This window comes from Malurus melanocephalus, unplaced genomic scaffold (assembly GCF_030028575.1).
Source record: "Malurus melanocephalus ecotype Western Australia unplaced genomic scaffold, MMel_1.1 scaffold_26, whole genome shotgun sequence".
Taxonomy (NCBI): Eukaryota; Metazoa; Chordata; class Aves; order Passeriformes; family Maluridae; genus Malurus; species Malurus melanocephalus.
The window spans coordinates 2,619,668-2,632,136 of NW_026623258.1; the positions used below are offsets into that span (position 1 = coordinate 2,619,668).

Genomic DNA, 12,469 nt, shown 5'->3' on the forward strand with positions numbered 1-12,469 from the left:
CTACTGGGAAGGGACAGCTGTGTGGATGGAGCCACTGACACATCAGTAWGGGATGTCAAGTGCCCTATTGAAATGACCTGAGTTTCCTAACACAATTATAGTGGTGTGTGTTCACAGCTGCCTCTCAGCTTTTCACAAACAATCAGCATTTAGGTAACATCTGCTTCTGCCTTTACAAGAAAGACATGGACCTGTTCTTTAGAGAAGGACACAAAGATGATAGGAGAAGGGTGGAGCCCTTCTCCTATGGGGAGAGGATGAGAGAGCTGGGGCTGTTCAGGCTGGAGAAGAGAAGGCTCCAGGGAGATCTCACTGCAGTGTTACGGTACTTAAGGGGGCTTATAAAAAAGAGGCAGAGCAATTTTTTTTTTTTTTTACACAGGTAGATAGTGATAGGGCAAGGGAGAACAATTTTAAAATAAGAGGAGAGATTTAGATTGGTTACTAGGAAGAAATTCCTTACTGTGAGGGCAGTGAGGTTCTGGCACAGGTTACCCAGARAAGTTGGGGATGTCCCATCCCTGGAAGTGTCCAAGGTCAGGTTGGATGGGGCCCTAAGCAACCTTATCTAGGGAAAGGTGTCCCTGCCCATGGCAATGAGAAGGAGAAGCAAGATGATATTTARGGTCCCTTCCAACCCAGGCCTTTCTATGATTCTRTGATTTATATTTAATGCAGGCAACATGCTTACTTTGCCTTGCCCACTTGTCTGTCCTTACACACCAAAACACCCTTGTGGAGGTTCATGCTGCTGAGACGATCTCAGATTCTTCAATGTGGTGCCACCTGAGACATCCAGACCTTCAGCTGCTGCCTCAGAAAAGAGGGGAGGCACTCTAACCTTYTGCCTCWYTGGCCAGCACCATGTCTATAGATMTTTYCCAACCTAAGTGATTCTGTGAGTCTACAGGGGTGTCCTGGGTATCCTGTAGAAAAACCCTGGGTACCTATTCGAGCACCTGAGCACGTGACCTTATGAGAAGATCATCAGAATTTAGTAGGAAAAAAATAAAGATGAGACTTTCTGAAACTGAAGTGTGAGTCAYTTCAGCAGTGTRCAGRGAGCTCTGCCTGTTTCTGTGGTTCACAGATTGACCTCACCAGGTTAGTAAGTCAAAATATGCACACAGATTCAGTTTGGGCTGACAGGTTTCATAAGRGTCAAAGGCACAGGGACAGTTAAAGGTTGTCCTGGGCCTTGATGAATTAAGGTATGGAAACTGCAAGTGAACTCAGCTCTGAATCTTCTCTGTAGCTTTTTCCTCCGAATCTTCTCCGTAGTTTTTTCCTCCAAGTACAGTGATGGCTTGTATACAGTATTTACAAGACAGGTTGTGAATATAAAGACTCATGAGCTCTTCAGGTAGACATAATTGTGCAAGTAGAGGCATCCGCTTGGGCTCCATCTACACAGGTAAATTCAGTGTTTGTAGGAACACTCATTAGTACCAAGGTCAAGTGCTATTGACCAGCCCACGTCCAGATGGACAAATTGCCATCATTTCCAAGGCTGATGGTCATGAACAAGCTGTCAGCTGAGAAAGATCCCTGGCCTGTGTTAACAATCGAACTGCACCAGGATTTTCTTATCAGGGTCTGAGTCCAAAAACACACCAGAGACCCTGTGACTATGCTCACCTGGCCCCCTGGCACTATTTAATTTACTTGTGTAAATGAAATGCTGGAGACCCTGGAGATCAGGGCAGGGTACCTGGTGGGTTTATGTGTAGAAAACCTAAGTCATTGTCAGGATTGTCTGTGGCCTTGCCTTCATTCCTTCAAAAGCTTATTCCAGCAGGGCTGGGCTGAACCTTAGCCAGGCAAGAAAGCATGGCTTTTCTTGAAGGAAAGAAGGTCCAGACCTTTGGTATTTGGAGGGGAGCTGACAAGTTGGCAGCAAGAACAGTGAAGAACATTACCCTGGGGAGGGACCTCAGCCAGTGCTGGCTGGGACACTGGACAGCCACACTCCATCTTAGTTTGTCCCTCTCTGTTGCAACAGGTCCCTGACTGCTCTTGAGGATAGCTTGGGAAAAGGATTAAGGAAATACTAAAGGTGTATTTCCAACCTTGCACAGGGTCGATATGATATTTGAAGGAAGAGCACCTTCCATGCAATCAGTTTTTCCTCTGTTTCTGTGTTTCGGTTTTTACTCCCCGACTCAGCCAACATCTCAGGCCAATTCCCCCGACTGTGCCATGCTCGGGTAGAAATTAACATTCTGGTTTTTAATTGTAGCTTTGAATGCTTGAGTGACTGATTCCAGCTTAGGCTCCAGTCATAWGAAGTGGGAATGGATACAGATGGTTGTAGGACCAGCTTGAACAATGTGGTCTCCCAAGGAGACTTCATTTCCATTCTCCTCAGGCTGATYGTTTCTCTCACCAGGTGGTGGTTTCTTCTTCTTGCACTACACAAAGTTGAAAACTTGRCTCATGAGAAAAATACCCAAAGAGTTTGCTACACCATTGTGCCATAAATGGCTGCATCTCTCTTTGGGGATGTTTATTCCTCTGTCTTGCTGAAAGACAATCACCCATTTCTCTAAAATTTCCAACACCCATATAGTACCACTTCAGTTTTTACTGTTTGGGAGGAGTGTGGTAAAGAAGCATTTAGGGTAGGTTCATTTCACTTGATCTACAGATGAGATTTATTAGACACACACTCAGCTGTGCCACTCTTTGGGCCAGAATTTTTCCTTTTGTCCATTGATTACAAAGCAAGTCTACCAGATCAGCACAGAGYAAGATGCTGAGCAGGTCATAACCTAATTTTAAGCAAGAATAACCTCACTGTGTGAAACTGGATAGGCAAGTTGTTACTGCTTCAAAACCTTTACGATTGCAACCACAAATAACTTCATTAAAAAAACATAAATTTAAATACCCATGTCCATGACCTGGTGAAAMCCAGAACCTGTCAGCTACTTTCTAGGTAAGAGTCAGAGCATCTGACTTAAAATGCTTGTTGYAAAACATCTGTGAGCAAAACTCAGTTCCTGGAAGAAAGAGCAATGACCTGGAAAGATAATCACCTTCCCACCACAGCTGTGTATGAAGAGCTGGTTGATGAGATGAGTTGTGCTGGTTGTACTTTGAGACAGAGGCCTCTTACAGATCTCCTTGGACAACTGGATTACTTTATCCTGGCTTGCTGTCACCTAGAAAATGTTGGGCCATTGAAACCTCTYTCATGGCATCTGCCAAATTAGTTATCTTGGATTGAAAAGAGTGTAGCAGAACCAATRCGACTCAGTTTACCAAAAAGCCTGCATTTTTCTTCCCTTTTATTTCCATTACACATTGGAGGTACACCAGAAGTGACTGGTGAGCCAAATCAAACAGGTATCTGCTGAGTTTATGCCTCAGCTTYCCCCTTGGAGGGACACAAATCCTGGCCTCTCACCTATTTAGCTGCCAGGTTTTTACAATTGTTGGAGGAGCTGAAAGTTGTCCAGCCATTTCCTCCTCTGCTGTGTTTGGTTAAAATGGGTCAATGGGTTACTGCAGTGTTTTTCAGTGGGGAGCAGGCAGTGGCAGATGCATTGAGCAACAGACAGAGCAATTGCACACACCTTTAGGAAGAGGTGCTGAAGAATAACATATTAACACCCCCTCACCTCCCAGCCCTTYCTCTTTTTCTTCCTAATTCTGAAAGTTGAATTTTTTCCTTTTGGGAGAATTTCAGTCAGGTCCAGAGTCACTCATAAAATGGAGGAATTGTTCCAACAACATCCCTGGAATGTTTCCTAATTTTAAAAGGAAATCTAGGAACAAAACCTGGCCAGCTCTAACRTGAATGGTTCACAGTGTGCTCTGGTGGGTAGTTCAGCAGAGGAGCCTGGGTCTCCATCAGTCTCAGCCTTTATTCCTGCAGGCAGGAATCTTCATAAAGGGAGTAATTTCCATACTTCACACAGGTAATGAGCAACCAGGAGCCAGCCCCAAAACCAAGCATGCCTTGGGCTCTTGCTGATCTGCAACCAAATAACTTAGCATGGACATAAACACCTCCAGAGCCTATTTGCTGGGAGMAAGGGAAATCAGGACAAAGTCCTTGGGCACCAGCTTTGGTCAGGTGTGTGGTGAAGATGGACTTGAAAACATTGGCAACATCTTTAGGAGCCTACCTGGAAACTTGCTGCTATGCAAAGACTCAACTACCCAAAAGCTTTCCTTCGGGTAAAAAAAAAAATATTTTACTGTATCTATGTACTGTAAATGTGATTTTTTAATAAGACAATCTTCTGTATTTTAAGCCTTAGTTTCATGAAACTAAGGCAAACCAGRAAATTTCATCTTTTCTTCCTAACTGGCTACCATGAAACATATCCATGATTTACCTAGCTCCCCCAAACTTAAGAGAAGTGGAATTTTAATTCTAGGGCTGCAGCAGGTCAAGAGCCAGGCTTATCTTTCAGCAGGGATTACCCATGATTTCTACTCGATTATTCCTGTCATGTGGCTCATCATATTAMAGGTTAAATGTTTAAAGCAGGGAGAAAAGCATGAGGCATAATGAGTAACAGCTCTATAACTCTGCTCCCTTCTCTCCAGAATAAATCTATACTGAGTTTAGGAGGTGTGGAGATTAAAAGACTGCCATGACAGGCTATCAACAACCTTACCACATCATATAACAAAGGTGAACTTTAAATCTACCATTTTGGCTACCTTTGAAAATCACTGAGAAGCCCAGTCCTAATATAAAATCTCCTAGTGGTTCACATCTGGGTTTTGTAATTGTCATCTGAAAATGAATAGTGTTAGGAGTGATAAGTGAGTGATCATCTCACTGGAATCTAAGCAAAGCCTTCTTCACTAATGAAATTATATAGCATTTCTCCCAAATCAAAGATGAAAAAAAGTTCCATGTTCAGCTTTTAAACTGTGTTTCCATAGCTGATTTATTTTGTTTTTAAATATGTTCCTCTGCCCTTGCTTCTTCCCCCCACATTTTATTCACTATACCCTAAGCAGAGCTCTGATTTCCCCTTATCCTGCCATGATTACAGCTAGAGTCCTCTGCCAGGGATTCAAAACTTGGTGGACAATTCCCCCTGGGCTTACAAACTCACTGTTGTTCTCCTGCTGCTTTGGGGGAGATGAAAAGCAAATCGGTGAGCTGCCAAGAAYCACACCCAGGCAGGGATGCAGTGCTGCAAGAGCTGGTCCCTGCTCAGTGTACAGGAGACAGACACGACCCGGGGATGAGTTCATGGGGTCACACCTTGACCCTGATGCAGACCCCTCATTCCCCCGTGCCCCTGTGAAGAACAGAGAGGGATTAAACTGTAGGGCTGCAGTCCGTTTGCATTGAACAGAATGAACAGACCCCGGCCACAAATCACTCAATATTTGAGCAGGCTCTGAGAGGGTTTTCTTCCTCGCTTTAACCCTTYGTGGGACCTCGGTGTCTGCAGGAGATGGCTGGTGAGCAGCCCTCAAGCACAGGTGGCATTTCCTCCCCTTTTTCATACCACTCAGTCCCCTCCATCCATGCTGAGGCAGGTGGCTGAGAAAACTCCTCTGGGCTATGCGTCAAAATTTAGCTATCGGGAGGAAATTTTGTATCAAAAGTAAATATAAACACCAGTCCTAACTACAAACATATCACTGACTCCCTTCAGCTCTGTATAAAATCCCAGTGCAAGTGGTCCCAGAGTCAGGATTTGAGCTTGAGCTGAGTGTTACACTGGAGCTGGTGGGATTTGTGTGCGAGCGAATGGTGCCAGACAGGACCTGGGCAGTGGGTGAGTGTCTCAGTTTGCCAGATATTATGAAGAAAATGAACTCTACTGCAGCGAAAACCAGCGCGATGAGACGCAGCTGGGGATTGCAGTCAGCACGGATGGCCCATCCCGGGTCCATCGGTTGTATTTGAGTACCCTCTAGTGGACAGAAAAAACGAGTCCAGAGGCGAACACAGATGATGTGCTGCCCCTGAGCCTAAGGCACTCTCAGCTGAGTGTCTGAGCCCCCGGGTCTGCAATGTCCACACACCACGGGCCTGAGCTGAGTGTCAGGGAGCAAGATTTGGGAGGGAGGCTCAAATCTGTGGTGCTGCAGGGCAAGTGTTTGACATRAGAGAAGTGCAGGTGGTGGGGGATGCCACTTCACCTGCTAAAAGCTGAGTCACAAACACAATTACCACCTCAACCCCTTWAYAYTATTTTTCARTGYTTTTCCCTGTGCTGAAGAAAAATTYTTCAGTTCCTGCYCCAGTTTGCRCAGTCACTGGGTAGAAGASCAGAGAGGTACTGTGGAAGGAAAGTAGAATCATAGGTCATGGAAGGGAAGAAAGGAGGGGGGTTGAAATTATATCAACTGGTTTACCAGCTGCTGCTGCTGGGCCTCCASGAGCCCTCTGCTCTGAGAGCCCTGCCAGTGCTGGGCACCGTAACTCTGAGGAAATATATTCTTGTTTCATAGCACAAAGTGATAAGCCATTGGAAAAAGTGGAAACCTAGACTATATCAGGGTAAAAAGAAAGCTATTATGGAAGTTARCTCAGGACACAGGCCATAAAATAGTTATGCAGTGGGTCCAGATCAGCAGAACCATACTACTGAACTCAAATGTTCAAAAGGTGTTCTAAAATAATGACATTTATAAGGATATTGTATTGCAGATGGGATTTACTTACAGTAAGTATCTGAGTTTTGARTTCTGAGAATAACTCATCTCATTTTCCTTTTATATCTGTGAAATAACAGCAAAAAGATTCTTTTAATGACAATGATAGTAAAACCAGAAACAGCCACTTGACTCATGAAACAATTGAAYCTCTAGTTAGAGAGATTATATGCATCTCTCCATAAACTCTTTGTTTAAAGCCTKGCTTCTCCTCCTGTGCTGGGAGGGTTATCTTAAAGCTTTCCAGGAGGATACTGTTTTTCAGCATGAGCTCCTCTTACGTAGACACTTCCCAATGCTCAGACATCTTGAACACAAATAAAACTCCTTCAACCTCCTACTGAGCTTAATTACTTGTCTCCCACTCATTCTTTTCCCTCACTTCCTAGAGGCTTTTGACTGAAATCAGTCTGACCTCCTTTTCTTCGAGCATGCTTTCCCACTTGGAGCAGTCATCTTTGCCCTTGCCTCAACCCTGCAGAAACCACTCAGGCTCAAACACAGTACCACACTTAACTGCAAGAAAAGAACACAGGTTTGTATTTTGACAGTTATGCTATGCAAATTAATTATTAGTTTTATTATGGAGGCTATACATAAATTAGGCTAGTATTAGACTGCATGAATATGCTGGTTCAGTTCATGGAGGATACAGAAAGAAAGAGGGGGAAAAACAGAAAAAGAATGGATGAAAGTAATTCAAGCAACTTATCATACCAGTCAGTACTGCAGAGTTAAGAGGAAGGGGAAAAAGCCAAAAATCCCAAAGAAAATACACCTGAAACTTCAGAATTTCTTTGTCTTTCCTTCACTCAATTGAACTGAGGCAAAGGAGACCATGGAGGAGAGAGGAGCAGCTGAGGRTAACCCAGGTACTARGTRGGGAAACATAAGTTCATAAGTGAYRACTRTCACTGGTATTGGTTCTCARATTCTTTGCACATTCTCCCATAGACTTTCCCCTGCAGGTTTCCAGTGGATAATTGAGCAAAAAAATTGGTTCAGTGGAAGAAATTTTCTCTAGCATCCAATACTTGGACYATGGGAGTCCAAGTATTCTGGGAGGTTGCTTCTGAAAGAGGCAGGTTAATGCTTAGCTTGCAGACAGCTCTACTGGCACATTAGTTTTCTCCTGACAGGTTTGATTTGTGTGCACCTTTTACACAGAGGTTCACTCTTCACAGCCACCATCTGATGAAAGACCCTGCTCTAAMCTCACAGGAAAATCAGCTGATTATTTCCACAACTTCAGAGGTTAACACCACCGAGGCACTTGTTTTATTCACTTGCTCTGATGATACGGGCTGCAGAGTTACAAAAATGCCATATATGATAAGACTTGTTGGGAAACCAGATAAACAAGAAGTGCTTGGACTTCTTCATGAGCACGCACAGCCTCTCCAGGACAAAGAGGGGCAGCTTACTGGRGCCAAGCAGACACCCTGGTTTGGGGAGAAAATCCCCTCTTTTTGAAGCACTTGCACAGGCACKCGGCAACCTTTGGATGGACACTGCTCAGCAACCACAGCAAGCTTCAGTGGGAACTCATGGCTCAGGTCCTGCTCTGTTTTTGCTGTCTCAGGCAGCAAACTGCCAGCTGTGTACTTCTTGTTACTATCTGAATAAACYGGATTATTCAGGAAGCCAAATGGGGATAAAAATGCCATTAGAGAAGCAATTTGTTTAAACATAAAGCTATTCACTAGCATACGATATACGTATGCTTTCATGAACTCCAGCCCAGGGCTTTTTAACCCTTCAGAGGCCACATGAGAAYGATTTATGTTCCAAAAGCACTTTCTGGTGGATTGCAGCACTTCTGGAAACTGCAACACCTGTGCCAGAAAGGCTGCACTTGGGTGGTGTTTTCACTCAGCTTAACAAATGGTGTTTAGTGGCAGGGAAAGAAACCAATGGGGATTTAGGAAGGAACCCCACCTATGAAGCCTTGCTTTTTTTGACTTATGAGTTTCATGCTCCAGATTTCTTATTTAACCACAAGCATCAAAAGACCATTCTGTGTCTGTCACTTTGACCTTTCTTGATTTTGACAGATTTCCATCACATCCCAGACTCCTCCAGCTGTTCCATTCTGGGGTGAAAAGTCCTAATCCACTTACCAGGTCCTCTTTCAGGGGCTGCTCCTCTCTGGAGATGTTGCTGCATACCCACGTGGGGTGCTGAACCTGCTTGGGGGCTGGCTGCATTGATGCAGTGTCAGCATCGGGTTTTTATCACTTTTCTAACGTGGTTTYTGTCTGTCCAGAGGACAACWRTCCTGRTGAGAAGGKTCTGGAGCACAAGTGTGATGAGGAGCAGCTGAGAGAGCTGGAGGTGTTGAATCTGGAGGAAGAGAGGCTCAGGTGGGACCTCAGCACTCTACAACCACMTGAAAGGASGMTGCAGCCAGGTGGGGGCCTGTCTCTTCTCCCAGTTAAAAAGTGACAGCTGAAGAAACAGCTTCGAGTCRCACCAAGAGGGRTTTAAATTGGATATTAGGAAAAWTTCTTTCACTGAAAGGGTGGTCAGGCATTGGGACAGGTTGCTCGGGAAAACGGTGAAATTGTTGTCCCTGGGAAGGTTCAAAAAACACGTGGAAGCAGCACTTAGGGTTATAGTTTGATGGTGAGTTTGGTTGGGTTAATGATCGGATCCCGTGATCTTAGAGGTCTTTTCCGGTCATAAAGACCCAGTAATTGCGTTATTCCACACAGCCGTGCCCGGGGCGAAGGTTTTTTGCCCAGGTGCTGCTCGGCAGGAGCCCTGCACACCAACACAGAGAAGCTCTGGGATAACCAAGCCCTGGTATGCCCAGCAGCCCTGGTTTGCCGCGTGTGCCTGAGGGGCAGCAGAAGGACCAGCAGAAGGACCAGCTGCTTCCTTCTYCTTTCCCAAAATAAACTTGGGAGCACACAGGCGCTCCGAGGTGTGCGGCCAYGGCCGCGGGGGTGGCCGTGCCTTGCACCCGGCTGGCGCTGCCTCGGGATGGGGTTGGGTAAGCAGCGCCGTGCCCATTGTTTTAAKGCAGGGAGAGGCGTGCGAGCTGTTTCCAGTGAGGAGGAAGAGAAGCGCCAGGATGCACCGAAGCTCGGGGGAAGTTTSGGTCCCGGGAGGAAGAGGAACCCAGGGATGAGTTAGTGGGGTTCTCGTGGCAGCATTCCCGCCCGTCGGTGTAGTCGTGGCCGAGTGGTTAAGGCGATGGACTAGAAATCCATTGGGGTCTCCCCGCGCAGGTTCGAATCCTGCCGACTACGAGCCGCGCTGCTCTTTTCCTCCCCGTGCCGGACGTTTTCTTCCCCCGGCTGGTTTTGCACCGGAGCCGCCGCTGCCCGACATCCGGCAGGGCGGCCGCTCCAGCCCCGGGAAGGGAAGGGAAGGGAGGCGGGACCTCCTCCCGCGGCCATGGAGCAGCGCGGCCCGGGGCCCGCCGTGCTGGTCACCACCAGGTACGGGACGGGCCGGGGAGCGGCCCCGCGGCCGCAGCAGCCTGGGGAAAGGAAAGGAAAGGAAAGGAAAGGAAAGGAAAGGAAAGGAAAGGAAAGGAAAGGAAAGGAAAGGGCAGAGCGCGGGGCGGCGGACGCTGAGGGAAGTGGCGGAGGGGAACCCGGGTGCTGCTGCGTGGGTTTGCCCCGGGACACTTCAGATATTCTCCAGTTTCCCAGCCGGGGGAGATCCCTGGCCCGTCCTCTGTGCCCTTTCSTCCTGTGATAATGTCGGGTCATTTCCCGTCTCCACTGGTGCACTGTCGCCGTCCGGGAACATCTTTTCCTGGTCGGTGTTTCGAGATGGGTCGGCAGGAATTAGGATTRATCCTGGGCCGTGCAGCGGCCTCTYGGAGAGGCGGTRTCATCAGTGTTTCGGCTGTTTCCCYTTCCCCTGCCGTGCCCTGCAYYCCGGTCCTCTGKGGCTGGAAGCCCAGGGATGGGCTAAATGAGTTTATTCTCCTTCCCCACCTTCTCGAAGCTATGCCCTCTGTGGCACAGCGGCGCTATTTTCCGTTGCATTTAATTTTTAAACCCTGGGGGTTTTTCCTCATGAGAAATGCCTCAGGAAAAAAAATGCTTGTGGCAATCTTTTATGGATACATTGATAGCTCTCTATCTCTTTTTCTTTTTTACTTTTTTATTTTTTTTTTAATCCCCACGAGATATTTGAGACCACATGAAAGCAGTTTCCTATCAGATAAGACATGAGAAGCAGAAGTGTTGATTCAGCAAGGTCCTTACTTCCTAGGATATAATGGCTATTTCAGTTACTTTAATTTAAAAGCCATTATTTTAATCTTACAGTATTTGTGTGTATCAGGACTGGACCTCCTTTGGAGCTGTGGCCTTGAACCTTCAAATACATCTAATGTGACTAATAGATTTTGGTTGGACTGACTTAATGTAAAGTCTTAGAAATGGCTTTTACAGTCATTAGACTGAAAAAGACCCACTTGCAGATTGTTCCACTGAAACTGGAATGCTTTCAGTGATAAAATTGGTATATATATGTATATGTGGAATTAAGGCTTTAGCAAGTGAACATTTTGTCGCTTGTGGGGTAAAATAGCTGTATAGTTGTGACCTTTTCCACTCTGTATACTTACTGGTTTTGGGAATAGTATTTGTAGTTGCTGTGGTAATATAAATCTTTGAATCACAGAATATGCTGAGTTGGAAGGGACCTGCCAGGATCATCGAATCCAACTCCTGGCCCTGCCCAGGACACTCCTGGGATCACACCATGTGCATGAGAGGGTTGTCCAAAAACTTCTTGAACTCTGTCAGCCTTGGTCCTGGGGAGCCTGTAATCTGTATACTTGTCATTAGGCTGTACAGAGAAATAAATTGTTTGCTGGGTACTTTCCSTTCACTTATTGAATAAAACTAATTGTACAATTTTTTTCTCCTTCTGTCATGACCAGGGATGTCACAATTTGGCTCCATTTGGAGAGAGATTGTTGGACCTGGTGCTGCTGGCCAGGTGTCTTTATCAAGGCAGGAAGCAGAGAGTCTGCTCTCCTGGCCACAACAGTCATGGGAAGAAATGTTTTTTCTGGTCACAACACTTTCATCTCTCTTTTGACTTTCTTGAGGTGGCTATTCCACTCCTTTCAGCACAGAAAGCAGATTAATTACAATACAATTTAATTATTGTATGCAAATCAAAAAATGAATGAAAAACTCTCTCTTCCATGAACTGTGGAAGCTGTGCTGCTCAGCTGACCTTTATAGTCTCTACTTCCTCTGTTCCAGGCCAATCCTGCATGATCTGATTGTGCAATGATCTGATTCACACCGTGTTACTGCTATGAATGGTCTCCTTGTGTTTGGGTAAAGTTACTCTGTTAGGAAGGTWAACAGTGTGCCTAGGTCTCCCATGAACTGTCTGTACTGCAGACAGAAGTGTAAGCTGGAGATCAACAAACTAGATTTAAATTGAAGTACAAGCAATAAACCCGTGTGTCCAATTTAAACARCCAGCCTTTTCCTCTGCTGCCTTTTTTAAAGCTACAAGTGTAAAAATAATTGTATTTGATATGAGAAAATGCAGTGTAACTATATTCTGTCTTGGGATTTGCAGGTGCTGGTTCTGTTTGAGAGTTKTTATAATAATACTTTAATTAACTAAACACTAAGGCTGCTTATTTTGAAGGCATTACAAGAGCTAGGGAACACTTTGGATAGTATGCTCTGTCTGTCACAGTCTCCCTGCTGATTTCTGTTTGTTTAGAATCAGTTTTATATTTAAAAAGAAATCCTGTTGCTATGGAAGAGATAATAGGGGTGGGTTTTCTGAAGTAGGTGATAATGAAAGTGATCATAAGGCCTAAAGCAAACAAACA

General features: G+C 45.5%; 1 protein-coding gene and 1 non-coding gene across 2 annotated transcripts in view; both read left to right on the plus strand.

The window, feature by feature from the left end:
• The first annotated feature begins 9,811 nt into the window (after positions 1-9,811).
• TRNAS-AGA (transfer RNA serine (anticodon AGA)) lies at positions 9,812-9,893 on the plus strand. The gene has a single exon. It is a non-coding gene; the product is annotated as a tRNA-Ser (tRNA).
• HS1BP3 (HCLS1 binding protein 3) overlaps positions 9,890-12,469 on the plus strand; it is a 50,668-nt gene continuing 48,088 nt past the window's right edge. The window contains exon 1 of the mRNA XM_057390436.1: positions 9,890-10,085. Coding sequence (XP_057246419.1) covers positions 10,042-10,085 — 44 coding nt within the window. The 5' untranslated portion in view covers positions 9,890-10,041. The remainder of the gene's footprint in view (positions 10,086-12,469) is intronic.